At 35.6% G+C, this 27673-nt stretch overlaps 1 protein-coding gene across 1 annotated transcript in view; it reads left to right on the forward strand.

Moving 5' to 3' along the window:
* Nucleotides 1-27200, forward strand: part of LOC106178558 (uncharacterized) — a 29871-nt gene extending 2671 nt beyond the window's left edge. The window contains exons 5-24 of the mRNA XM_013561776.2: nt 5510-5581; nt 5936-6014; nt 6314-6406; nt 6699-6770; nt 7283-7436; nt 7683-7765; nt 8058-8279; nt 8670-8817; nt 9148-9227; nt 9393-9459; nt 9833-10032; nt 10665-10720; nt 10996-11052; nt 11565-12297; nt 14452-14755; nt 20066-20252; nt 20495-20568; nt 23251-23363; nt 23642-23907; nt 24923-27200. Coding sequence (XP_013417230.2) covers nt 5510-5581; nt 5936-6014; nt 6314-6406; nt 6699-6770; nt 7283-7436; nt 7683-7765; nt 8058-8279; nt 8670-8817; nt 9148-9227; nt 9393-9459; nt 9833-10032; nt 10665-10720; nt 10996-11052; nt 11565-12297; nt 14452-14755; nt 20066-20252; nt 20495-20568; nt 23251-23363; nt 23642-23907; nt 24923-25003 — 3141 coding nt within the window. The 3' untranslated portion in view covers nt 25004-27200. The remainder of the gene's footprint in view (nt 1-5509; nt 5582-5935; nt 6015-6313; nt 6407-6698; nt 6771-7282; nt 7437-7682; nt 7766-8057; nt 8280-8669; nt 8818-9147; nt 9228-9392; nt 9460-9832; nt 10033-10664; nt 10721-10995; nt 11053-11564; nt 12298-14451; nt 14756-20065; nt 20253-20494; nt 20569-23250; nt 23364-23641; nt 23908-24922) is intronic.
* Nucleotides 27201-27673: the final 473 nt, after the last annotated feature.

Raw genomic sequence — 27673 nt, forward strand, 5'->3', positions numbered from 1 at the left:
TGATGAATATTCATAATATGCAGGTCAAGTCCGAAAATCAGCATGATCAGGCCATTATTGTAGAAGTTATGCTGTTTTTTCATTTTTCAGCATATTTGCAACACTGTAAACACATTTCAAGGAAAACCGATAAGCCTGTTGTCATGAAACTTACAGGAGTAATCAAACTTACTGAAATGCAGGTCAAGTTCAAAAATCAGCATGATCGGGCCACTATTTTAGTAGTTATGCTGTTTTTTCATTTTTCAGCATATATGCAACACTGTAAACACAATATAAAAAAAACAGGTAAGCCAGTTGGCATTAAACTCACAGGAGTGGTCAATCTTACTAAAATGCAGGTTGAGATCGAAAATCAGCATAATTGGGCCATTATTTTAGAAGTTATGCTGTTTTTTCACATTTCCTCAAATTCAATTCTTAGGCATGTTAACAGTCTTATTATTTAACTAATAAGATACATAAAAGTGTTTGTTTAACATTTCCTGCATCTTTACTACATTGTTAGTTGATTTTTTAAAAATGATGGTAAACTTGTTATCGTGTATTGTGTAATAAAGTGTCAAAAATGGAAATAAACTCATATCATTGCAGTTTGTCAGATTCAATCATTCAGTATGTTCAGAATCTCAGAATGTAAGAAATTGGACATTTAACACTATTCTATTGATATTTTTCCCATCTCATCAATTTTCTTAGTTGATCATATAAAAATGGCAGTAAATCGCTAATTTTGTTTTATGTTAAAAAAATGTTAAGAATGGGAAAAAACCCATTTCAGAACAGTAGTGTCTTGTTTCACATTTCCTCAGATTCAATTCTTAGGCATGTTAACAGTCTCATTATTGAACTAATAAGATACGTTAAAGTGTTTGTTTGACATTTTCTTCATCTTTATCACATTGTTAGTTGATTTTGTAAAAATAATGGTAAACTTGTTATCGTGTATTGTGTAATAAATGGAAATAAACTCATATCATTGTAGTTTGTCAGATTCAATCATTCACTATGTTCAGAATCTCAGAATGTAAGAAATTGGACATTTGACACTGTTCTATTGATATTTTTCACATCTCATCAATTTTCTTAGTTGATCATATAAAAATGGCAGTAAAATGTTAATTTTTGTTTTATGTTAAAAAAGTGTTAAAAATGGAAATAAACCCATTTCAGAACAGTGCTGTCTTGTTTACATTTTGGCATTATCAAGGTGTGACTTTCAAGTTCCACGGGCCTGAAAACCTTTGCTAGTCACGTTTTCTGATTGTCCATGATACTAATATTTTATTATTAAAAATTGATGGTCATTATGTTGTTAAACATTATGTAATGTTGCATCAAAATTAGAAGAAACCCCTATTTTGGGCACTGCTTCCATGATGACCATTTAAGGAAAACCATGTCACTTACTGTTCTCAAACTTGCAGGAAAGAAACACAGGACTAAAATACAGCTTCAGTAAGCAATGCAGTCTTTTTGGTAAATTTTTCTGGCAATTAAACAGTTTTTTTGTGAAAATTTAACTTTTCACATATTGGCATTTTCAAGGTCTGACTTAGAACCTCAACGGGCTTGAAGACCCATGCTAGTCACATTTTCTGAAAATCCATTATACATATATTTTATTATTAAAAGTTGATGGTCATTTTGCTGTTAAGCATTATGTAATATTGCATCAAAATAGAAGAAAACACAATTTTGGGAGCTGCTGCCATGATGACCATTATGGGAAAACCGTATTACTTATGATTGTCAAACTTTCAAAAAAGAAACACAGTACTAAAATGCAGCCGAGTTGAAAAAGCAGTCTAATTGGCTTCTTTTTCTTGAAGTTATACATTTTAGTGAAATATTCATTTTTATCTTGTTTTTTTTTTTACTGATTGTCTGTTTCTTTGATATTAACTCCTTTGAAACATAATTACAAAATATAATTTTAAAGATATCTAGGAGTTTGTCTTTTCCTCGTAGTCTTTTCCTGAGAGTTTCAGTTGGTTGTTCACATTGATCTGACAAAGTTTGAACTTCTTTTCTGTTGTTTTCGTCCATTTGTGAATGAAGATCATGGAGAGAGTCAAATTCATTGTGAGATTCTTTGTCACATAGATCAGACGAAGTTTGAACTTCGTTTTTTTTTTTTTTTTTTTTTCGGCTGTTTGAGGATAAAATTCATAGAGAGAGTCAAAGTCAATGTGAGATTCTTTGTCGTTGTCTGCAGTATCTACATTTTCATAGTCTGGACATACAGTATGAGATGCTTTAATTGTTTTGAACAGGTGTATTATTTTTCTTAGAAATGACATTGATTATGCCAAATGAATATTGGTTTTATTAAAAATTGGTTTCTTGTTTTGTTTATAAACATGTTGAGTTACCATCCAAGAAAAAATTATCTAATTCAATGAAGTGAAACACACTAAAAGGTGCCAGACCAGCAGAAAATTCCACCCTGTACTTAAGAACCATACACTGCCTGCCTGATAATATCTGTCTTAGCTTGTTTCACTAAACCAGTGAACACTTTTCTGGACCTACCTTCAAAATACTTGAAGAATCAACAGCAAGAACAGCAACCAGTAGGAGTAGGCTTATCAGCTTAATGGATACCATTATTTTAAAGTCTGACTTGCCAAGATTTCTAAAACAAGGGAATCAACAGAACTAAAGAATTAACAATTTGTATGAAATATAAACTATAATTAAGTCCATTTTTAAAAGAAATAATCAGGGTTCTCTTTTACACCTTATTACATCTACCACAAATATTAAACACACTTATAAGTAATAATAATAATAATGATAAGAAGTAGAATACATTTATTATAACTCAAATCACTTGAGTTGCACATTTAAAAGTGGAGAGTTCCTAGCTGATATTAAACATTTATGCCCGGTCTTAATGGATCTCTTCAGTCCTGAATCATCCTTATCTTAGTAGGGAAAATACAAAGCAATGTGGCTCTACAAAGCACTACTACATATAGCGAGAAGAGACAAAGCTAGGGTGCCATTTTCTTAATAGATATAATGATAAAATATCATCCCCCAAATGTTATTGAACAGTCCATGCCTTACCAGTTTTCTGTCCTACAGTTCTTAGGAGATTTGCGCCTTGACTGATGTGTGGAGTTTCAAGGAGGGTGGTATATTTAAATACACTATCATATTAAAATGTCCCCTATTCCTCATGTTATCAATCCTATTTTACCAGCAGGTTTCAAAGCCCACCTTTATGTAATAAAATGTAAGCGCCAAACTACATGTTCATATGGGCTGAGACCGAGTGTGCTGAGACCAAGACGTCAGCCAGTTGATGTGTAGCTTCAGTGCACAGTTAGCCTTCACTGCAGAATTGGTGCTCCATATTAATATCGCGGTTCCTTCCCTTTGAGTGGGTAGGCAAAAAATAAAAATAAATAAATAAAAAAAAAATAAAAAGGCAGATCAGTGTCTATGGTGCACAGGTAGCACTTACTGTGGAAACCGTCCCGACTATTACAGTCTCTCTCCAGCCTGCGGGGAGGCCATTGTGGTTGCCAATCATTGTTTGCAATTTAATTATATAATATCCTAGGTTTGGAGAGAGATTTAAGACCCCAGGGTGTCTCACTAGGCTGGGGGAGAGATTTAAGACCCCAGGGTGTCTAGGCTGGGGGAGAGATTTCAGACCCCAGGACCGAGTGTGCTGAGACCAAGACATCAGCCAGTTGATGTGTAGCTTCGGTGCACAGTAAACCTTCAGGGCGGAATTGGTGCTCCATATTGCGGTTTCTTCCCTTTGAACCAGTAGGCAAAAAGAAAAAGAGTACCGGAATGCAGCCCTACTATAGAACCTTTGGACCAATGAAACCCTTGATTAAAAAACAAAGAGACAAAAGCTAGGGTGCCATATTGAAATGTATTCCAGATAAAGTTGCTTTGTCACGTACTCTTGTCCCCTATTCCTTATGTTATCAATCCTATTTTACCAGCAGGTTTCAAAGCCCACCTTTATGTAATAAAATGTAAGCGCCAAACTACATGTTCATATGGGCTGAGACCGAGTTGTAATGAACCTTTTACATATGCCTATGATGAATGTCCTAAACTTATATAATTTTGTACGCTTAATTCAAGTGTGGTCTCGAAATAGGACATTACGTTTTAGACTTATTTAGTGGATAACACAATCCAAAGATTCCACAGTTCGTGTCAGATTTACGTAAGGTCGCGCAAAGAAAACCCAAGTCCACATAATGACCAGTTTAATGGTTTATTAGTTGACGATCTCTAACTACATGTTCTACGTGAAGCCTCCAACTTCTAAGCCGTCTCCCATGGCTCTGTCGAGTGGTAACCTTCAAGTCTTCTTCCTTCTGAACTCCAGATATTAATTCTGCACGTCTTTTATACAATATTTCTTATCACAAGGTGGATTCTGTGCTGCATTATTATTAACGATGATTATTATATAATTTATTATGTAATGTTACATCAAAATTGACAAAAATGCACTGCTACTACAAACATTTTGAAAAGAAAACCGTGTTACTTATTATTATTATTTTTAACTTACAAGTATGATTTTTAGGATTGGCATGCAGTTCAAATTAGAAAGCCAGCTCAATTGGGTTATCATTTATTATTGAACTTATGCAATTTTGTGTAAAATTTTCATTTTTCTCAATCTGGCTCTTTCAAAATGTGTACTCTCATGGGCCTGAAGCCTTATGCTTGTTACACATTTTACTTACATTGGTATTACCTGTTGAGCATAATTAAAATTTGATGTTGAATTTGCAATTTAACATAATGTACTTTTGCATCAGAATTGACAGTAGCCTATTTTGTGCATTGTTATTTTCAGCTTTTTGTCTGTACATTTGACAGCTTTGCTGCCTTGTCTTAAAATTCAGTTGTGTTGTGACTTTGATTAGATGAAGAGAATTGAGGTCAATTCAAGGTGAAGACCAAAAAAAAATCAGCTAATACATAGCAATTTATTTATTTGAATAGCACAGGCATTGATGATATGATTACAATGATAATAACTCTTCGTTCTGAATTTTCCTGGAGCAAACAACAATTTTCCCCATACTTACCAATGGTTAATGAATCCATATTTACATTCAAAGTTAGTCCCTGTTTTTTTTCTAAAAAGTTTGTTTTTTTGTTAAAATCTGTTAGGAGATTATAACAGAGTATAGCCATCAATGGAGGTAACGTGATCTGAAGACAATCACAGATATCAGAATAATAGCTATAACTGCTGTTTTTTGTCGTAAAACAGAATATATAATATTTCTATGAGTTATTCACAATTTTTTATTGTGAAATATAGATCTCATACGAAGAGTTATTATCCCTTTGAATTTAGAGAAAAATGCACCAAAAATCAAAAACTTACATGAATAAAGTGTGTGTGTGTGTGGTGGGGGGGGGGGGGGGGGGGCATTCTGCAAGTTATGTACCACATTGACTTCACTTTTAGCATAAATCCTGAAATTTTATTTTGTTTTTGATATTCCAGAACCCCAACAGGGCAGAGATCCAGGCCAGTCTGAACCTATTCCTGGAGACTGCCAGTGGATTCTATTTACAGGTGAGAGCCAATGTCATATTTATATTTATATTCAGGTCTCTAATACAGTATACAGGTCATACATTATCTGTGAAAAGAACATTGATTTCTTTTTAGTATGGTGTTGACAGATAGATTGAAAGCCTTATCACAGATAGATTGAAAGCCTTATCACAACTCTAAATCATCAAACTTCCAAACACACTTCAGAAATGTGTAAGTGAAATTGTGTTTCTTTAATTTTTTTTTTTTTAATGTCAGCTAATTGAACATTTGTAGATGTCTCTTTGTATGTCTCTTTGCTATTGCTTCATTATGAGATTGTATGTTTTATGTTTGAGTGTTGGAGGTGAAAATTCAGAATTTTGGTTTCAGCTCATGCAGGAACTAAGCAGTGCTTTTAAATTAGATTTGCCATTTCGAAGAAAAACTAGTCACTTTGGTGCATTAAAAGGTAAGTGTGATATATATCCATGTAAATATTACCACAAATTTGAATGCATACAGGTGTTATATCATATTTTCTTGTCTTAGACTTACACATGTAGTGCATTATAATTTTAGTTTTGATAATGTTTGTCTTAAGTATTTAAAAATCAGTAGTTCAGTTAAAAACCAATCTGTTTGTTAAAGTTTTTTTTATGGTATAGCTTTTAATGTTATTTTGGGAGCTATTAAAGATCTTTGTACAGTAAGGAATTGGTTGAAGTGTTCAAAGAAAATTATTATGAGGGGTGTGTTAATTTGTTTCAGAATGTTATCCCTATTATGGCAAAATCAAGTCTCCTAAGAAAGCTTCCTGTCTGTACATCTGTCAGCACATACTGGTGCATCTTGGAGATATAGGCAAGTTTTCAAATTAAAAATGCAGTGTCACAAATGTTTTCGTTTGGGTTTTTATTAGTTAGTTAGTTAGTTAGTTAGTTAGTTATCAAATTAAAATCTCATCTTGCACTTTTTGAAAGGGAAGGAAGTTATGTATTTGACCCAAATCATTGAAACTTTCATTACAAAACAGATATTAGTACATGATAGTGATAATCTCATCTGTCCAGTGCAAGAAAGATGACATACATGACTATAATTACTAAGTAAACAAAACATTGAAAGAGGGTATGATGTTCACTTTTCTTTGTAGCTCGTTACCTACAGCAGATAGAGCAGGCACAGACGTACTACAGACATGCTGCATTCCTGGTTCCTTCCAATGGTCAGTTACTCTCACTCTTTTCTTTTTGATTCATAAAACAGTCAGCTTGCAGTCTCTTCTTTAGAAATCATTGAATTATGAGCTTGCAGCTCAAAAGTATGAATCCCCACTTATTTATATAATAGTAAAGTGGTGTTCTAAAATTGTCAACCAACAGTTCAGGATGCATCATATTAAAGATGTGCTCACCATATTTGAAAATGGCCCAAAGTCCAATGTTTTTTTGTCTGCATATGTTGCAAAGCTGATAAAACTTTCCCATATCAGGCTTAACATTTATAACACCCCTTAAATAAAAGTACCTGATTTCGATTTTTCTTTCAGAAATGTTTAGAAAGACATGGTGGTCTAAATGACTGGCCAGTCATATTTTTCCAAGGAAAATTAGATTTGGAGGGATTACTGAAAAGGATACCTTAAAACCCCATTGTAAGCTTGGTATAAATAATACATCTTTCTGATTCTACCAAATATTTAGTTCTCTCATCTGTTCTTCAATATTTGCAATCCAGGTCAACCTTACAACCAGTTGGCCATACTTGAAGCAGCCAAAGGAAACAAACTGTGCACTGTCTTCTACTACATCCGCAGTATAGCAGTCAAGCACCCATTCCCTGTGGCCACCACTAACCTGGAGAAGTTCTACAGTAAACTCATCAAGGACTCGTAAGTGAAGAATGGGGTCTAGCTTTAGCTTGTTACTCAGTAGCAGATCCTTTGTTTCCATTTTGATTTTGCTGTATATCATCAGTGTAATGGAGTTGTTATTGGAGATTTTATAATTCAATATTTTGATTTATTATTTGAAATTTATTAATATGTTCTGAAGAGAAGAGAAGAGTCTTACAGACAGAGTGCCATTTGGAATGATGTATACAATAGCTTAAAGTTTGTTATGTCTTATCTTTTCAGTGTTGAATACAGGGGTAAACTTTCCATGTGTGAATTTGTGAGCACATTTCTCCAGTTTCATGCTTTTGTCCATTTGTGTACAGGTAAGCAGCATGACAGTGGTATGCCATAGATAATTGATATGTGAAGAAAAGCACATTTTAAAGAAACATACTGTTTCTACCCCAGTCTAATGCTCTTTACCTGTTAATACTTTACCAATCTAATATTAGACTAATGCAATTTTGTATTGTTGAAATTTTTCCAAAATGATATCCCTGATTTTCAGTAAAGATTATTATAATACTTTATATGCATCTTGTTTTCACAGGTTTAAATATTTGATTTATTTAAATATCAAAGTTATTTACATATTTCTGTATATTTTACCGTCAGACCTGACCAAAGCTAAACGGCATGGCGACAAACTAGCCACCAGTCTCTCCTCCCACATCAGCTCTGTCAGCTTCTCCTCGTACCAGCTGGTCCAGATGGTAGCGGTCAACCTGTTTGCTATGGACCATGCGTCCAGGAGACTGGACAGTGGAGGTGACCAGAGCAAAGAGGTGCTCAGTGAGGATGAAAGGACCTGCTGGGACTTAGTGTTTAATTTGACAGGTGGGTACTTATAATGATGGGAATAGTATCTATACAATAATTATTATTTATTATTATTTGCTGTTGTCTGATGGTGAAATTGCACTTTAAACTTACAGATCAAAAGTCTACTTGTAGTCTGTACATGAGCATAGGTAAGAGAAGCGGGAACTTAATGTTTCTGTAACTCTGTTAGTTGGATCTGTTATGTGAATGATACAGTTGTCAGCACAACAGTAAGTAATAAAAGATTTTTTAAAAAACTTGTTTACTACAGAGCTGAAGTGAAAGATCACAATTAACACATTACTGAGTATCTCTTGGGCTTGAACTAAATTTCAAGTGACACATTTATTATATTTATTGCTGCAATAAGAATTATCAACTCATGCATTCTGTGGCCTGTTCCAGCCACCATGCTGAGTCACCTTCTCCACTTCACACCTAAACAAGAGCAGAAGGCCAAGGACCACCACACTTTGCCTGCCATCAAGATACTGCTGGACTGGGTCAGACTGGACAGGGACATGCTGGCCAAACCAGTGTTCAAGGGCTCAAAGTAAGTACTGGTCAGTCAGACTGGACAGTGCCAAAGTGAGTAGGGTTACAAGATGGAGGTGAAGTAGAAAACGAAACAAACTAATTTAAAAGTTTTTATCAGCTTTTTAAATACATTCATTTACATGAAGAAATGAGATTGAATGATTGTTGTTTTACATATTTATGTATCTGTTTATATTTATTTCTTGGGTTTTGTTCTATAATTTTGTATAACAGTGTTACAGTATTTAGGATATGAGTTTCAAATGTAAGAAACATGTCTTCTTTGGTTAAAGCATCCAGTAAAACAGTAACAAAGGAATGTGAAAGTTATTTTTTTGTTCTTCAGTGTATGGAGTAACCTGAGCAAGCTTCTGAACAACCTCCAGTTTCATGTTGGAGTCAAGGACACCACAGGGCTGGAGAAATGTAAGTGTTGGTTAGGCTTCTGTAGAATTACACAATATCAATAACCAAGTATCTCTTTTTTCAAGGTATATAGAGTGTTAAAAATCAGTTTTACCAATGTGATTTTACAATTTCAGAAAAAAAATTATAACAGTCTTTTTAAGCAAGTGGATGTTATATTTTCAGATGTACAACTCCCTTTGCCTGAAGACTATGATCTACAGTGTTTTCTGCCAACCTCCAAGGGTCAGGAGTAAGTAAACCATTTCATTGGTGATAAATGTTTATAAGGACAAATAAAAAACAATTGAAATAATTGTTATTAATGAAAAGAAAATGTATGTAAAGAGTTGAAATACAAAAATGAATTATAATTTGATTTATTTAATCAGGCTTACCAAGTACTAGCTAAAGATGAAAATAATTTTTTAAATTAAAGAATGTTTAAATAATTGAATTAACTGATGCATCATTTTGAAGGCCTGTGACATTAAGTGGACTTAGTAAAACTAACTGTAGTCCGTTATCTGGATTGTAAAATTATGCATGTCAATTTAAATACGGATTGCCTCAATTTGTTCCCTTCATCTTAATGCCATATGACATTAAACTATACTTTCCTACAGGAGACTGGATTTCAGCAAATACCCAAGCGATTTATTTCCTGGTGAGGTAGAGGCGCGGCTGAGGTGCCAGCGTTTGATGGAGCACGGCAAGGCTCTGTGTGAGGAGTTTCCCAGTCTGAACCTCATCAACTTCCAGGTCCTCAAGTCTGGCAAGCTGCAGTTCAGTGCACCTAGCTATCATGTGAAACTACTGCCTGCCGGTGGGTTTCTGAAGTCTCAGATAAAAAATTGGGGCTAGTGTTACAAAAGATCTGTTGACCAAGAGGTGGTCTTCGTAACTAGACTAAAAGATTTTAGGTTTTTTTTTTTTTTTTTTTTTTTTGACCATGGATAAATCAGTTGAAATCTACCTAAGTTGAACACAAATGATGTATGATTTAAACCAATTTCTGAAGAATGGATTAATCCTGAAATGAATATAGACCAGTATCTTTTGTCTAAATGTTAAGATCACATTTTGGTATTAAGTTCTTTTGTGAAATCTGCCCCTTTTGTCAGATTTAAAGTAATATTTTCACCCTTTGTGTCTATCAAGGAAGATCAAATTTTGTTACAGAGGCCTAGCATTTAGTTTCTCAACTTATTAGTTCTGGTTAGAAAATGATATGAAGGAAAATTGTTCTTGGTTAGTTATTTCTCACAGACATTAACCACAGTGCATTTGTCTATTTTGTTTTAATTTCATGCTGTTTCACTCCATATTAGCTGTAATTTCGGTGAAAAAAAAAAAAACTTGTGAAATTACTCCATCAAATGATTGTAGAAGGATAATTTAATGAAAGTAAAAGAACTTAAGATTTTGAGTTTCATGATTCTTGTTTTCATATTTCAGATTCTGAGAGTCAGCAGCATGAAAGAAAAGCTTCCAGACAGAATGTGGCTATACAGGTAGGTGGAATCTCATCTCAGTCAAAACTACAAATTAAAAAAAATTGGTCTCTCTATATGAATTAGTACTGTTTGTTACCTAAGCATTCTAAGGCAGCTGCTGCTTTGAACATCAGCCAGCTTTTACTATTAATGTGTTTTCTAGAATGTTTCAGTAATTGCTGGAATATTCCACCATGAAAAGAGACTAATTAGACTAGACTTGCCATTGCTTGGCTACATTAATATCTTGCTCAGTTCGGTGTCCTAGATTCCCGTGTTTTCATCTTTTCCAGGCTATTATGCAGAATAAAGCCACTAAAACTCTTCCTGGCCAAGGCTCACAAAACCAGGTCTGTGTTGGTGAATATATCAAAGAAATATGAAAACAAAGGATCATTTTTATGTCAGTTAAAAAAAGAAATGTTATATCTGTGAACACAGTTGACATAATTAGTGCCAGCTTTATTCTTAATGCAGTGAACCTTTATTGCCGTGCATGGTTGGTTATATTGTAGTTATCATTTTATCTCAGTCAATATTAAACATGTCTACTCTATGCATCACATGTCCTGTCAGTAATTTTGTCTGTCAGCTGTTTGTGCCTGTTAATCACGTCATGTCTGTTAGTCATTTTTTGTGCCATTTGTGGTATGTCTGTCAATTATTTGGTCTATCAGTTGCTTCATGTCTATCAACAGTCAGTTTGCCTATCAATTGTGTCATGTCAGTCGCTTTGTCTCTCAGTTGTGTCATGTCTGCCAGTCAAACTACATGCATGCCAATCACTACATATGTGATAACCCTGTTTGTCTGTCTGTCTGTCTGTCCGTCTGTCTGTCATGTCTGTTGTTTTCAACTCCAGGGACCCCCACAAATAGAACAGAGAAAACCCCTACAGCTGTCTCCCTCCCAGTCCAGGTCTCAGGCCGACCTCTCCCCCAGTCACAGCCAGGGACACTTGTTTGAAGAATTGCCAGTAGATGGCAGCAGTGGTAGCAACCAGTCCACCTCTCCCTTGCCATCTGGCCTCCATGGTAACCTGCCACCTCGGTTGTTACAGCAACAACAACAACAGCAACAACAGCAGCAGCAGCAATCATCTCAAGGAGGGATGTACCCCTCTCCTCACCCTGGGGGATATCACCAGGGCATGCCCCCACAGCACCACCCTGGTATGATGCCCGGAATGGTGCCGAACATGCCCAGAGCACCTCTCATTAGACAACCCAAACAACAAGTGGACCCAGGTATACGGCCTGGCCTGAGGCTGGAGTCCCGAGGTGGACCCCAACCCCAGCAGATGCTGCCCTCTGGTGTCCAGTTCTCACAACCTTCTGGTGCCCCTGTGGCAGAGATGGTCCCCAAACCTACAGCTTTCCTGCAGCAACAGCAGCAGCAAGATGGGGCACCAAGGGGGAACTTTTCTTCTGGGGTGAGGATGCCTCAACACCAGCCATCCCCTCGGATTCCCCTACAGAACCCCATTGGTGTTAGTGCCAGGATACCCAGGGCCCAGCAGGGGGCTGGGATACCGTCAAGGATGCCAAGTCCACAACAAGGGCCTCCTGCTCCCCAGAGAATGCCAAATGCACAAGGTGAGAGAGAGAGAGAGAGAGAGAGAGAGAGAGAGAGAGAAAGGGAGGAAAGAAACATGAAAATATGAGGTTGGGACAAAAGTTAAGAGAGTGTTTAAAGAATGCTTTTGGGAAACATTTTGAGTTTGTTACTCACACCTTAAAGTATTTACTACCATAATTGTGAATCAATAAAGAATGGTATGGTTGTAAATTTTTTAAATTCAAATATAAATATATAATTATATAAAAATGATCGGAAGTTCTTCCATTTTAAGCTCAAATCAGTCCCAAAATACAGTGCACCTTTGGAATATGTGATGTTGATTTGCCCTTACAGTGTACTGTTGTATAAATAAGTGCTGGAAAGCACTAAGAGGAAAATTTTTTTTCAAAATCCCAGATAATTTTCAAAAAAAGAAAGAGAGTAATCATTGATAAACTGCCTAGTTCTTTCATGCTCTTTTATATTTTTATCTTTTTATTTAGCCCAAATTTACTTTTGCTCTTCTGTATGATTAATAATGTTAAATTCCAGTCTATACTATTATATAATATGCTTTTAATCTCTATAAACAGATTATGCAAAATTTTTGTTAAACAATTTTTTTTCATATCATCATTTTTTTAAGAACAGACATTATTTTTTAGTTATGGGAAAGAATAAAGCTTCTGGGGTTCTGTGATAATCCCTATTGTGCATTTATAGCTGCTCTTATGCACTAATTCTATTGTTTAGCCTGTTACTCCAAGCTCCTTGTGTATTGTTAGGGATAAAAATTTGGCATTGGTCAAGAAATTAACTGAATTTGAATTTTTATATTGGTATTTAGCTGGTAGCCCCATTTTTACTAGTATTTCACATTCTGTCTTAGACATCTTATTATTTAACGATCAGAGAAAAAGCAGAAAAAGGGAATGCAGCTGACTGTTATTTGTGTGTATTTCAATGAAATTTACACAGGAGGTGTTTTTATGCTGTTAAGAAAATATTTTTAATATGGGAAAATAATACCTATGTGAAAAGTTTAAAACACAAGTATTATTGGAATTTTATTTTTTTAAAAAATGTGCATATTTACTTTAACAGTGCTACATAAAGTCTTTAAATAATATTGATAACTGCAGGCACAATCATTCATATATACTGAAGGTCACGAGATGATGTCCAAGTTGTTGATGACTAAATTGTTGTTGTTTTCTAAACGGACACCAAGGCAAGTGCATGTCATTCATGTCTCATAATAATCCATCGCTGTTCTTCTCAAAGGTTTCGTTTGTCACCTACAGATTTGATAAAGATAATAATGGCAAATAAGTGTTAGGGATTGTCCGTGCAGGTAGAGAACACACTTTGGAAGCGATAATAAGTCATGAAGTGCTGTAAACAATGTCATTTTTCACACTCGAATGATGATTGGAACTTGGCTTGGTTAGCATAGCATCTCTTTGTTGAATATAATTTTGTGTACTGATAATATAAGAAAAGTGCAAGTGTCATATGGTCAGTTTACCAGACTTAACTTTAAGTAGTCCACTCAACCACTGCAAAATCTAATTCTTAGACAATTGTATTTTAAAATTTGACCAGGGTTTTCTATTGATTTGACCATGCTCAGCTACACAATGTACAGTGACTGAAGTCTTTCACTGTTTTAATTTCCAATCTACACTAATATTTAATGTGGTACACAGCAGAGTCTAATTTTTCTGATAACCCATCAATATAATGGCAAACTGCATTCTGGGATTTTTCAATTCTCCAAGGGACAAGCTCCATGGGTAACTCTTGGTCCTCATTAGAATGTAAATTTCTAGTTGGTGATACGTTATTATGCATTTTTAACCAAAGGGATTGACAATCTAAAGTTTAAACTTTCATTTAGGGGTAGGTCTTTGTTTGATTAAACCATTATTTTTATTAGAGGGTGAGAGGAGGGGGTTGACAGAAAAGGGGGAGCATGGGGAGGCAGTGTTCTGAGTTGAATGAAGATGTTAATAGCAAGGTAAAATGATGCAGAAAGGAAATCTGATATACATTTGAATATCTTTATTTCAGATGTTTTGAGAGTAACAGTCAGAAGCAAATGTTTATATCATTTCTCAATAATTTATTGGAACATTTACTTGTACCTTTTGTTGTTAATTAATGAATGTAATTGATTTATAAATTAGGTGGTGAGGCAAGACTCCCATTCTCTCAGCAAGCCTGGAGCAGCCCCTTCCTGCAGCAACAGCACACACCAGAGCAACAACAGTACTTACAGCAGTTGCAACAACAAAGACAGCAACAGCAACAACAGCAGCAGCAACAACAACAACAACAACAGCAGCAGAAGCAACAACAGCAGCAGATACAAGGAGGGCTGTACCAGGGTGGAGGAGGGGGAGGCGGAAGTGGACATTTTCCCCCACAGCAGCAAGTGCCCCAGCAGCAAGTTCCCCACTCTCTGCAACAGCTGATACAGGACCTACAGAGGTAGGACTTTATCACTTACATTTTTTGATAAAAAAAGATTGAGGTAGTATAGTGTAGTGTAGTATAGTTATAGGAGCAGTTGGATGATTCCGCTTGTCTTGACATACTGCTTTATTAATTGTACCACCAGCGTTAGCGCTGGCGGTACACATGGTTTTAGTCCCGTCCGGATCGTTCCGCCGGCTCCTGCGGCTCCGCCGGCTCCGCCAGACGGCTACCGTTACCGCTTCTCCTCCTAGACGGTAAGAGCCCCCGTACCCATCTCTTGGATTTAGGTCACCTATAATCTCAACTCGTTCCACGTAAAATTTGGGCTTTGTCGGTTTTGGGGTCTAGGTGTGGCACTCATTGCAATGCACCCTTGTCTAAAAATGGCAAAATTAAATGCTAATTATCTACCCTACGGAAGGAATTATGGGAAAAATTTCTACAGACGGCTTTCCAAAAGTCATATGTGTAGATTTCAAATATGCCCTTGGATTTGACCTTTGACCTTTATTTCAAGGTCAAACGGGCCAAAATTTTCAAAAAAATGAATTTTTTTACGAAAAAAAAATTATTTGCCCTGTTATTCAGACACCACACAGACTTAACCAATAATATTATTGGAAAGTGTTACCCTTCAGGTCATCTTTCATATCCGTGAATTTGGGGTCAATCGGTGCATTTTCACGAGAGTAGCGGCCATAAGATACCAAAACTGAAAACTGTCTCTAATTCGGGAACCGTTAATGCTAGAGACCCATTCTTTTTTGCATTTTGTAGAGCATGTAAAGCCCAACACTGGAGGTGGTCTCGGTTTTTTTGTATTCCATACGGTTTTCGAGTTACGCTGTATCAAAAAGTACATATTGGTGGTGAAAGCAAAATGTGCAGTACGGTAATGGATAATAAATTTTGAACTCCGTAAAAATAAAACATAAGGCTTGGCAAAGCAGACAACTTGTGGTCAAAAATGACATTATTTCATCAAATGTGAACATCTGGAACTTCAGAGCACCTCCCATTTCAAGAATTTTGACCAAAATGACCTTTTCTTTATTTTAATTAATTTTTTCTGTAGGAAATTTATGGCACATTATGGTAACTCCAAAATTATAACATTTAGTCCCTTATATCTCCAAAACTGGCAGAGATAGGTCCATAGTTACTATTGAAGTTGAATAGGAAGTCATATACTGGCAATCTAAATGTGACCTTAAAATTGACTTTTGACCTACTTTTCACCGTGAACTGAACTTTGCAAATTTTGCTTCCCTTTTATCTCCAAAACTGGCAGAGATAGGTCCATAGTTACTATTGAAGTTGAATAGGAAGTCATATGCTGGCAATCTCAATGTGACCTTAAAATTGACCTTTGACCTACTTTTCACCATGAACTGAACTTTGCAAATTTTGCTTCCCTTTTATCTCCAAAACTGGCAGAGATAGGTCCATAGTTACTATTGAAGTTGAATAGGAAGTCATATACTGGCAATCTAAATGTGACCTTGAAATTGACATTTGACCTACTTTTCACCATGAACTGAACTTTGCAAATTTTGCTTCCCTTTTATCTCCAAAACTGGCAGAGATAGGTCCATAGTTACTATTGAAGTTGAATAGGAAGTCATATACTGGCAATCTAAATGTGACCTTAAAATTGACCTTTGACCTACTTTTCACCATGAACTGAACTTTGTAAATTTTGCTTCCCTTTTATCTCCAAAACTGGCAGAGATAGGTCCATAGTTACTATTGAAGTTGAATAGGAAGTCATATACTGGCAATCTATATGTGACCTTGAAATTGACCTTTGACCTACTTTTCACCATGAACTGAACTTTGCAAATTTTGCTCCCCTTTTATCTCCAAAACTGGCAGAGATAGGTCCATAGTTACTATTGGACTTGAATAGGAAGTCATATACTGGCAATCTAAATGTGACCTTGAAATTGACCTTTGACCTACTTTTCACCATGAACTGAACTTTGCAAATTTTGCTTGACTTTTATCTCCAAAGTTACGCTGTATCAAAAAGTACATATTGGTGGTGAAAGCAAAATGTGCAGTACGGTAATGTATAATAAATTTTGAACTCCGGAAAAATAAAACATAAGGCTTGGCAAAGCAGACAAGTTGTGGTCAAAAATGACATTATTTCATCAAATTTGAACATCTGGAACTTCGGAGCACCTCCCATTTTAAGAATTTTGACCAAAATGACCTTTTCTTTATTTTAATTAATTTCTTCTGTAGGAAATTTATGGCACATTATGGTAACTCCAAAATTATAACATTTAGTCCCTTATTTCTCCAAAACTGGCAGAGATAGGTCCATAGTTACTATTGAAGTTGAATAGGAAGTCATATACTGGCAATCTAAATGTGACCTTGAAATTGACCTTTGACCTTCTTTTCACCATGAACTGAATTTTGCAAATTTTGCTTCCCTTTTATCTCCAAAACTGGCAGAGATAGGTCCATAGTTACTATTGAACTTGAATAGGAAGTCATATATTGGCAATCTAAATGTGACCTTGAAATTGACCTTTGACCTACTTTTCACCATGAACTGAACTTTGCAAATTTTGCTTCCCTTTTATCTCCAAAACTGGCAGAGATAGGTCCATAGTTTCTATTGAACTTGAATATAAAGTCATATACTGGCAATCTAAATGTGACCTTGAAATTGACCTTTGACCTACTTTTCACCATGAACTGAACTTTGTAAATTTTGCTTCCCTTTTATCTCCAAAACTGGCAGAGATAGGTCCATAGTTACTATTGAAGTTGAATAGGAAGTCATATACTGGCAATCTATATGTGACCTTGAAATTGACCTTTGACCTACTTTTCACCATGAACTGAACTTTGCAAATTTTGCTTCCCTTTTATCTCCAAAACTGGCAGAGATAGGTCCATAGTTACTATTGTAATTGAATAGGAAGTCATATACTGGCAATCTAAATGTGACCTTAAAATTGACCTTTGACCTACTTTTCACCATGAACTGAACTTTGTAAATTTTGCTTCCCTTTTATCTCCAAAACTGGCAGAGATAGGTCCATAGTTACTATTGAAGTTGAATAGGAAGTCATATACTGGCAATCTATATGTGACCTTGAAATTGACATTTGACCTACTTTTCACCATGAACTGAACTTTGCACATTTTGGTTCCCTTTTATCTCCAAAACTGGCAGAGATAGGTCCATAGTTACTATTGTAGTTGAATAGGAAGTCATATACTGGCAATCTTAATGTGACCTTGAAATTGACCTTTGACCTACTTTTCACCATGAACTGAACTTTGCAAATTTTGCTCCCCTTTTATCTCCAAAACTGGCAGAGATAGGTCCATAGTTACTATTGGACTTGAATAGGACGTCATATACTGGCAATCTAAATGTGACCTTGAAATTGACCTTTGACCTACTTTTCACCATGAACTGAACTTTGCAAATTTTGCTTGACTTTTATCTCCAAAGTTACGCTGTATCAAAAAGTACATATTGGTGGTGAAAGCAAAATGTGCAGTACGGTAATGTATAATAAATTTTGAACTCCGGAAAAATAAAACATAAGGCTTGGCAAAGCAGACAAGTTGTGGTCAAAAATGACATTATTTCATCATATTTGAACATCTGGAACTTCGGAGCACCTCCCATTTCAAGAATTTTGACCAAAATGACCTTTTCTTTATTTTAATTAATTTCTTCTGTAGGAAATTTATGGCACATTATGGTAACTCCAAAATTATAACATTAAGTCCCTTATATCTCCAAAACTGGCAGAGATAGGTCCATAGTTACTATTGTAGTTGAATAGGAAGTCATATACTGGCAATCTAAATGTGACCTTGAAATTGACCTTTGACCTTCTTTTCACCATGAACTGAATTTTGCAAATTTTGCTTCCCTTTTATCTCCAAAACTGGCAGAGATAGGTCCATAGTTATTATTGAAGTTGAATAGGAAGTCATATACTGGCAATCTTACTGTGACCTTGAAATTGACCTTTGACCTACTTTTCACGATGAACTGAACTTTGCAAATTTTGGTTCCCTTTTGTCTCCAAAGTTACGCTGTATCAAAAAGTACATATTGGTGGTGAAAGCAAAATGTGCAGTACGGTAATGTATAATAAATTTTGAACTATGGAAAAATAAAACATAAGGCTTGGCAAAGCAGACAAGTTGTGGTCAAAAATGACATTATTTCATCAAATTTGAACATCTGGAACTTCGGAGCACCTCCCATTTTAAGAATTTTGACCAAAATGACCTTTTCTTTATTTTAATTAATTTCTTCTGTAGGAAATTTATGGCACATTATGGTAACTCCAAAATTATAACATTTAGTCCCTTATTTCTCCAAAACTGGCAGAGATAGGTCCATAGTTACTATTGAAGTTGAATAGGAAGTCATATACTGGCAATCTAAATGTGACCTTGAAATTGACCTTTGACCTTCTTTTCACCATGAACTGAATTTTGCAAATTTTGCTTCCCTTTTATCTCCAAAACTGGCAGAGATAGGTCCATAGTTACTATTGAACTTGAATAGGAAGTCATATATTGGCAATCTAAATGTGACCTTGAAATTGACCTTTGACCTACTTTTCACCATGAACTGAACTTTGCAAATTTTGCTTCCCTTTTATCTCCAAAACTGGCAGAGATAGGTCCATAGTTTCTATTGAACTTGAATATGAAGTCATATACTGGCAATCTAAATGTGACCTTGAAATTGACCTTTGACGTACTTTTCACCATGAACTGAACTTTGCAAATTTTGGTTCCCTTTTATCTCCAAAACTGGCAGAGATAGGTCCATAGTTACTATTGAAGTTGAATAGGAAGTCATATACTGGCAATTTACTGTGACCTTGAAATTGCATTTTGACCTACCTTACGATGAACTTAACTTTGATTGTACCATTTTTAGGCATATATATTTTTTGCATATTTTGAAAATTCTTGTTGATTGCATTTTTACAGCTTGTCAAGCAGAAGACTGGTGGCTGTGACCCTTATTTTGTGTATGTGGGGGTCTATACAAATGTGATTGCTCCAGCTGGTGGTACAATATTCGGAGGCGGTATCGCCTCTCTGATCCTCTAGTTAAGAGATAAGAATTTCCTGTGGGTCTTCAGTTTATTTTTTTCTCAGCCATAAAATTCATTAGTTTCCTGTACACGTGTTTGCCTACAGTGATAGATATGTCTGACCTGTTTGTGGTGTGTTTTGTTTGGTACATGTGCACTTAACTGAACACTTCCTTCCTGCATGATCCAAGCATAGCGCTGATGATTTTGTTTATCTTTTAAGCATGGCTGTCAAAGGAAGAGGCTTAGCTCCACTTAACATACCACCCCCAATGGGCCAGATGCCTGCCCACAGAGGACATGCTCCACCCATGAGGAGAGAAAGCTCCTCCCCTTCATTGCTCCAGACACCTGCCAATTTTGAAGAGGATGAGATCAATTTCCCTGATTTGAATAATATCAACATACAGGTGAGAGAATCATATGGCATTACACTTGTAGAATTGGTAAATATGTGCTGTCTCTTTTTCTTTCTCTTTCTCGTATTTTCATGAATAAAGTGAAAACTGGCAATTGAGAGCAGGGTTCCTTTTATTAAGTACCACAACATAGCCATCAAAGCTGTATAGTTGGATGAAATTTAAAAAATGACAGATAAATTGGGGAGATGTATATAATTAATAAATATATGTTGTGTGTTGTCCTCTTCCAGCCAGGGGCTGCTTTCTCTACATCAGATATAGAAGTGATCTTGGCAAATAATCCACAGCAGGCACGGCAGCAAAAGTAAGTAAGGCATGATGGAATGTTTGCATTACTGTCTTTAATCAGCTTGTTTCATTGTAAATGAGAAGCGTGCTGTTTATGCCAGGATGAGTGCAGTCCTAATGAGATTGCAGGAAATACAGCCGGGAATAATTACATAACAAGAGTTTAGGTGAAGCACGCATTGCCATTTTGTTTGTCTGATGCCATACTTTCCAACAATATTGTAATCCACAATTTTGGAACCAAGATTTAAATTTTGAATCAAGAAAATTATTTTAAGATTGTATGAAAATCTGTTATATAACTGTAAATTCAAACCGTACTGTTGATTTTACTTTTCTTGGTTTACCATTACTTATGCCCTAAATTTAGAAAACTGCTATGTACAGTTCCTTTGTTATGATTGAAGCTGCCAAGTTCGGATGACATAACAGGGTGGTCCATAAAAAAAAAATTGGCTGTATTTTTATGTACAGACACAGATGTGTCTGTACATATTGCCATCACCTGCGTCTGTCGTCGCCGTCGCCGATCATGTCGCCGTCGCCGTGCACTTTCAGCGTTAACACCATAAGTGAAAGACAGTTTTACTTTTTGGCTTTATATTTACAGAGCTGACTAATATTCATAAAACGCAGGTCAAGTTCGAAAATCAGCATGATCGGGCCATTATTGTAGAATTTATCCTGTTTTTTCACTTTTTAGCATATATGCAACACTGTTAACACATTTCAAGGAAAACCGATAGGCCTGTTGTCATGAAACTCACAGGAGTTATCAATCTTACTAAAACGCAGAGCAAGTTCGAAAATCGGCATGATCGGGCCACTATTTTAGTAGTTATGCTGTTTTTTTCACTTTTCAGCATATGTGCAACACTGTTAACACATTTCAAGGAAAACCGATAGACCTGTTGTCATGAAACTCACAGGAGTAATCAATCTTACTAAAATGCAGGTCAAGTTCGAAAATCAGCATAATCGGGCCATTATTTTATAAGTTATGCTGTTTTTTCACATTTCCTCAGATTCAATTCTTCGGCATGTTAACAGTCTCATTATTTAACTAATAAGATTAGTAAAAGTGTTTGTTTGACATTTCCTGCATCTTTACAACATTGTTAGTTGATTATGTAAAAATTATGGTAAACTTGTTATCATGTATTGTTATCATGTATTGTAATAGAGTTTCAAAAATGGAAATAAACTCATTGCAGTTTGTCAGATTCATTCATTCACTATGTTCAGAAACTCAGAATGGAGGAAATTGGACATTAAACACTGTTCTATTGATATTTTTCCCATCTCATCAATTTTCTTAGTTGATCATATTTAAATGGCAGTAAATTGTTAATTTTGTTATATGTTAAAAAATTGTTAAAAATGAAAAAAAAACACATTTCAGGACAGTGCTGTCTTGTCTACATTTTGGCATTTTCAAGGTGTGACTTTGAAGTTCCTTGGGCCTGAAGACCTTTGCTAGGTACATTTTCTGAATATCCATGATACTAATATTTTATTATTAAAAATTGATGGTAATTATCCTGTTAAACATTATGTAATATTGCATCAAAATTTGAAGACACCCCTATTTTGGACACTGCTCCCATGATGACCATTTAAGGAAAACCATGTCACTTACTGTTCTCAAACTTACAGGAAGAAACATGGGACTTAAATAAAGCTTCAGTGGGCAATGCAGTCTATTTGGTAAATTTTTTTGGCAGTTAATCAGTTTTTTGTGAAAATTTAATTTTTCACATATTGGCATTTTCAAGGTGTGACTTAAGAATCTCCACCGGCTTGAAGACCCATGCTAGTCACATTTCTGAAAATCCATGATACAGATCTTTTATTAATAAAAACTGATGGTCATTATGCTGTTAAGCATTATGTAATATTGCATTAAAATAGAAGAAAACACAATTTTGGGTGCTGCTGCCATGATGACCATTATGGGAGAACCATGTTACTTATGATTGTCAATCTTTCAAAAAAGAAACAGGACTAAAATGCAGCCTGAGTTAGAAAAGCAGTCTAATTGGCTTCTTTTTCTGGAAGTTATACATTTTAGTGAAATATTCCTTTTTATCATGTTGGCATATTCATTGTGGGACTCGAAGCTCCCATGGACATGAAGCCAAATGGTAATCAAGTTTTCTACATGTCCATGCTATTTATAGTCAATAATCAAAAATTGGTGATAATTATTCTGTAATTTATTATGTAATGTTACATCAAAATTGACAAAAATCTTTTTGCACTGCTACTACAAACATTATGAAAAGAAAACTGTGTTACTTATTATTATTTTCAACTTACAAATATGATTTGTAGGATTGGCATGCAGTTCAAATAAGGAAGCCAGCTCAAATGGGTTATCATTTATTATTGAATTTAAGCAGTTTTATGTGAAATTTTCATTTTTCTCATTCTGGCATTTTCAAAGTGTGAACTTAAACTCCCATGGGCCTGAAGCCTTACGCTTGTTACACATTTCACTTACATTGGTAATACCTGTTGAGCATAATTAAAATTTGATGTTGAATTTGCAGTTAAGCATAATGTACTTTTGCATCAGAATTGACAGTAGCCTGTTTTGTTATTTCCTGCTTTTTGTCTGTACATTTGACAGCTTTGCTGCCTTGTTTATGGACACACCCTGTATAACTGTTCAATGCTCACACTACATTTCCTGTAGCCCAATGTTTGGTGTTGCTCAAAGAAACCCATCTGCCGGCTCTTACTCTCTGTTCAGCAACTCCCCCTGGGGCGGCACTGAGGGTGACAGGGAGGGAATTATACAAGGAAAAGGTTTGTATCACCATAAGAAATGTTATAACAGGAAACTAAGTCATATCTTGCATGTGAGATTAGTCTTTAGCTGACCTTCAGCTCATTGCTGTCAAGAAAAAGAAAAAATGAAATAAATTTCAGGTTATTTTGCTTTAAAAATTTGCGTCATGAAAACAGTGAGTTATTCTACTGTACATTTCTGGATCAGAGTAATAAACCGTTTTTGATGAATTTTATGAGATATTTATTGAATCCTTCTTTCATGTATTCAGGCATGCCTTTTTTTCTATCTCAAGGTGTGGGTAATGACAACCCACAGGGAAGGTCCAAGGTTCCAAGTCACGGCATGCTGGGCATTGGGGACACTGGGCTACGGGGACTGGGAAGTGACCCCCCTGGTCTGGCAGGAGACAGAGGCAGTGATGTGGGCATGGCCCAGGGGCTTGGGCTGGGGTATGGGTTCAACCCTGGGGACCAGGTGTGGGGCCAGCAACACCCACCCCAGCAGCAGACCCCCCCTGGTGCCCCCTCTGGGAACCCGTTGATGTCCAACAGCATTCAGGTAAGAAGTATGTCTTTGAAGAAGAAAAGGGAGAAGGTTCAGTGAGACAAAAAGCAACATTGAAAGTATTTTGAGATCCATTCTTTAAAAAATTGCAGGCAATATATTAGTCTAAATTTCTAAGCTTTATGAATGGTTTATTTATTGCTTTTTGTGTGTAACTGCTAGTTTTCAAAAAGTTAACTTGTCACTGAGTTTCAACGGAACTTGTGTGAAATTAAAGTCATAATAACTCTTCGTTTTGGCCAAAAATTGGATTTTCCTGGAAAAAACGGCAATTTTCCTGTACTTAGCAATGGTCAACGACCCCATTCCTGCATTCAAAGTTAATCCAGGGTTTTTTTCCTAAACGTACGGTTTTTTGTTAAAATTTCTTAAGAGATTTTAACTGACGGAGCCCTCTCTGACATTGCATAGTCACTGGTGACCTACTTAAAACTGTGGGAAAGGCAGACAACAAACAACAACAACACTATATAACAATAATGTAAGGTTCATGAGATATATTCGTCTTTTTGTTAAAAATGCATTTATATCCACAATGTGTGCCATTCTGGGCTGTTCGTTATCTGACGCACTGTACAAAAACTCCCTACTTACGTCTGTGGACTGCACTAGCGTTTGGCGCCATATGTTATTTTGGTCTCGAATGAATGCGAGAATCTGCGTGACACCCAAACGTCATTGGCAACGAATGCCTTGACGACCGGGAAGAAAGGCATCGAAAGCCCTACTGACAAGCACAGATTTTAGTTTTACTACAATAACGGCCGTTTTAGTGGTAAAATGCAATATAATATATTTCCATGCGTTGTTTACAATGTATTTCTTGCAGATTTTTGAATCTCAAAGGAAGAGTTATTATTGCTTTAAAGCCATCGTATGATAATGGTTTGTAATATAGTATTAATGTAACATAACATACTTTATTTAGAACCAAATAAATAACAGCATTGGCTTCGGTGATGATATTTATTTATTTATTTATTTATTTGTTTACATATTGGGGTTGCAGTCAATTTGGACATCAGGGCCCTCTCCTTTGGAACGCCTGCTAGAACAACAGAAACAGCAACGCCAGTTTGAGCCGCACTGAAGTCCCCCACCCATGTCTTTGTGGAAATCAGCTTAAAGATACCTTCCAAAAGCCCCTGTCTTGTGCAGAGCAACAACTACTGCTGTGGACAGGGAGACTGGAAGACTTCTACAACTGGGTCGACAATAACTAGGTCAATTAAATATAGGTCAACTGAAATTGAGTCAACAAGAAGAACATCAACATGAAGTGTAGGATGTGTGGATTCAGTGTCTTTTTATTTCCTTTGAGATCAGATGTAAATTCCATCATAGGATGAGATACGTATTGTGAACGAGTATGCTTTAATTGGGTTGAAACTGGAGAAAAGAATATATTATTATTTAACTTTATTTATTTATTTATTGTAGGGGGATTTCTGCTTTAAAAGTGGTCTTAGTCTAAATATTGGGAGTAATTCTGAGGTATTATTATTATTTGATTTTGATTTACTATGATTTGAACAAAAAAGAGGAATTAGTTTCATTTTTTTTCTCTCTTTTGCTCAAGCCATATCACTTTATCCAAAATTCTCATGGAGAGCTTGTAGTTACATAAAAAATCAAATAACTAAAGTAATATTTTCTTAATATTGTCATTATTTTGAGAGATATGATTGTCTTCTCTATACTTACCTAAAACAAAAGAAGTTTAATTCCCATCAGTGAACAGATGAGGCAGTGTTAACTACAGGTCTTGTTGCTTATAAAAATGCAGTTTCAGCTGGATAGCAGCCACGTGAATTGTGAAGCCAGCAGAAGGACGCGAGAAACCCATCAAGCGAGCAAATAGCTAAAATTAATTAAAAGTAAAATAGTAGACTCCGTATATTAATTAAGTATAAAGTAGGATATATATATATGTATGCATATAAGTATATATTCCTCACTATATATATATATATATATATATATATATATATATATATATATATATATATATATATATTACATGGTTTTGTCTGTACTAATACAGTGTATCTAATACCCTTCTCTAGTATTGATAAACTCTTCCCCATAAAAACCAAGAGACCTTTAATCTCAGACTGTGAGGCTATTACTTTATCCTTATTAGATTATTGCTAGAAAATGGTCATAACTAATCTCAATCTTTAGCAAAGAATGTAGTTAGATCTTTAGAGGACTGTGGGACCGCATGACAATAAAGATACCCCCTCCCCCCCTTCCCAAAGCAAAAAGCTCACGTGGTTTATTAGCACGTGTTGCTGTTCTCACGTACATTGAAATGTTTAGTAATTTAAGCATATTCCTGTACTTGTTATGAAGTGATTTGGCATCTTAATTAGCTTGTAGCCAAACATCCGCTACATTGATTGATTATAACATTTACGTTGAGAACAATGTAAGAGAACACCTGATACCCCCATGTGAATTAAAGAATTACCAGTAAACAATATAGACAGCTACTGCTATTGCACGACATCCTTTAGGTGACATTCTACTTTCTGCTGAAACATATGACATTCAACTTTCGCTGAGGTACGTTTCGAATTGCTAATGTCTGCTGGCAGTCAGTCATACAATTATGCGGCTACGCTTTTAGAATCTGCCCAAGTAAGATCCTTGGTTTATTCATCATCGTCCTACGATAAGATTTTAAATAGCAGCCATGTCCCAAAGAGACAATCTTTATTATCAGGATTATATATAAGTGCATCATTTCACAGCGCAACATAAGTGAATTGCATTTTTCTTTGCTCTGTGTAACTTCTGAAGAATGTTTGTTTTCTACCTGGTCAGGTGGTACGTTAAAGGTGATTGAATATCTTGTAATGTCGGGAATATCTTTAGTGATTATTTTCACGGGTAAATGTTTAGTCTCTGTCAGTGACTTGGGATTGAAATGGGTACTAAAACGTGGCATTTTGGGCTTGCATTGTGTCAGGGTGACCAGTTTGGACATTATGATTCAGAATTGCATTTGCCTGAAAACTGCTGGGAATGCTTTTGGTAACGCACGTCATTTTGATCGCGGAAGTAGAATTAAGAGTTTGGGCGTATGGTGTTTGGTCGCCTAGAAAATGAATATATTTTGGTATGGCTTAATGTTCACCTTTTTTGTGTAGAATTGATATCCGTATGCTTGATAAGTGTAATAGTGGCAGTCTAATTAAAAGGACAGAGTCTAAGGAAATTTGATTTGAAAATGGAAAACGGCGATTTATGGTTTCCAACAATAAAACCAAGACTTGCTTTCACACGTTTGTTTTTTCCTTTATTTTTCTAATAGTTGCAAGATTTTCAGACATTTTCCTGTACTTGTAAATTAACATTAACAAACCACGAAACTATTTCCACAATACAATAGAAACCCGGTCTATTAATTCTGTTCATGACGTCAACTTGCACGTACATGGTGGCCACCGTCACCTACTAGGACCCTCCGAATTTTTTTTTAAAGATTTTTTATTATCATTATTATGTCAAATATTTATTAATTATCTTTTGCTCATTATAACTTTTTCCCAATCTTAAGCGTACTATATTGAAATAAATGACAGCGGGACCGCACCTTCTTGATATTTTAAAGACGGTAGTGTTCGTGTGAATGATTAAGTCGACGACAGCAGTTTTCTGGAATGCGAAACAACTTAATTTGAGCGGACGTCTTTCCGTGTTGACACGTCATTAATTTCGTGATATAACTCCTCACGTTGTGATGAACGTTTTT

The sequence above is a fragment of the Lingula anatina genome, chromosome 3 (genome assembly GCF_051362555.1).
Source record: "Lingula anatina isolate TDL-2025a chromosome 3, LinAna3.0, whole genome shotgun sequence".
Taxonomy (NCBI): domain Eukaryota; kingdom Metazoa; phylum Brachiopoda; class Lingulata; order Lingulida; family Lingulidae; genus Lingula; species Lingula anatina.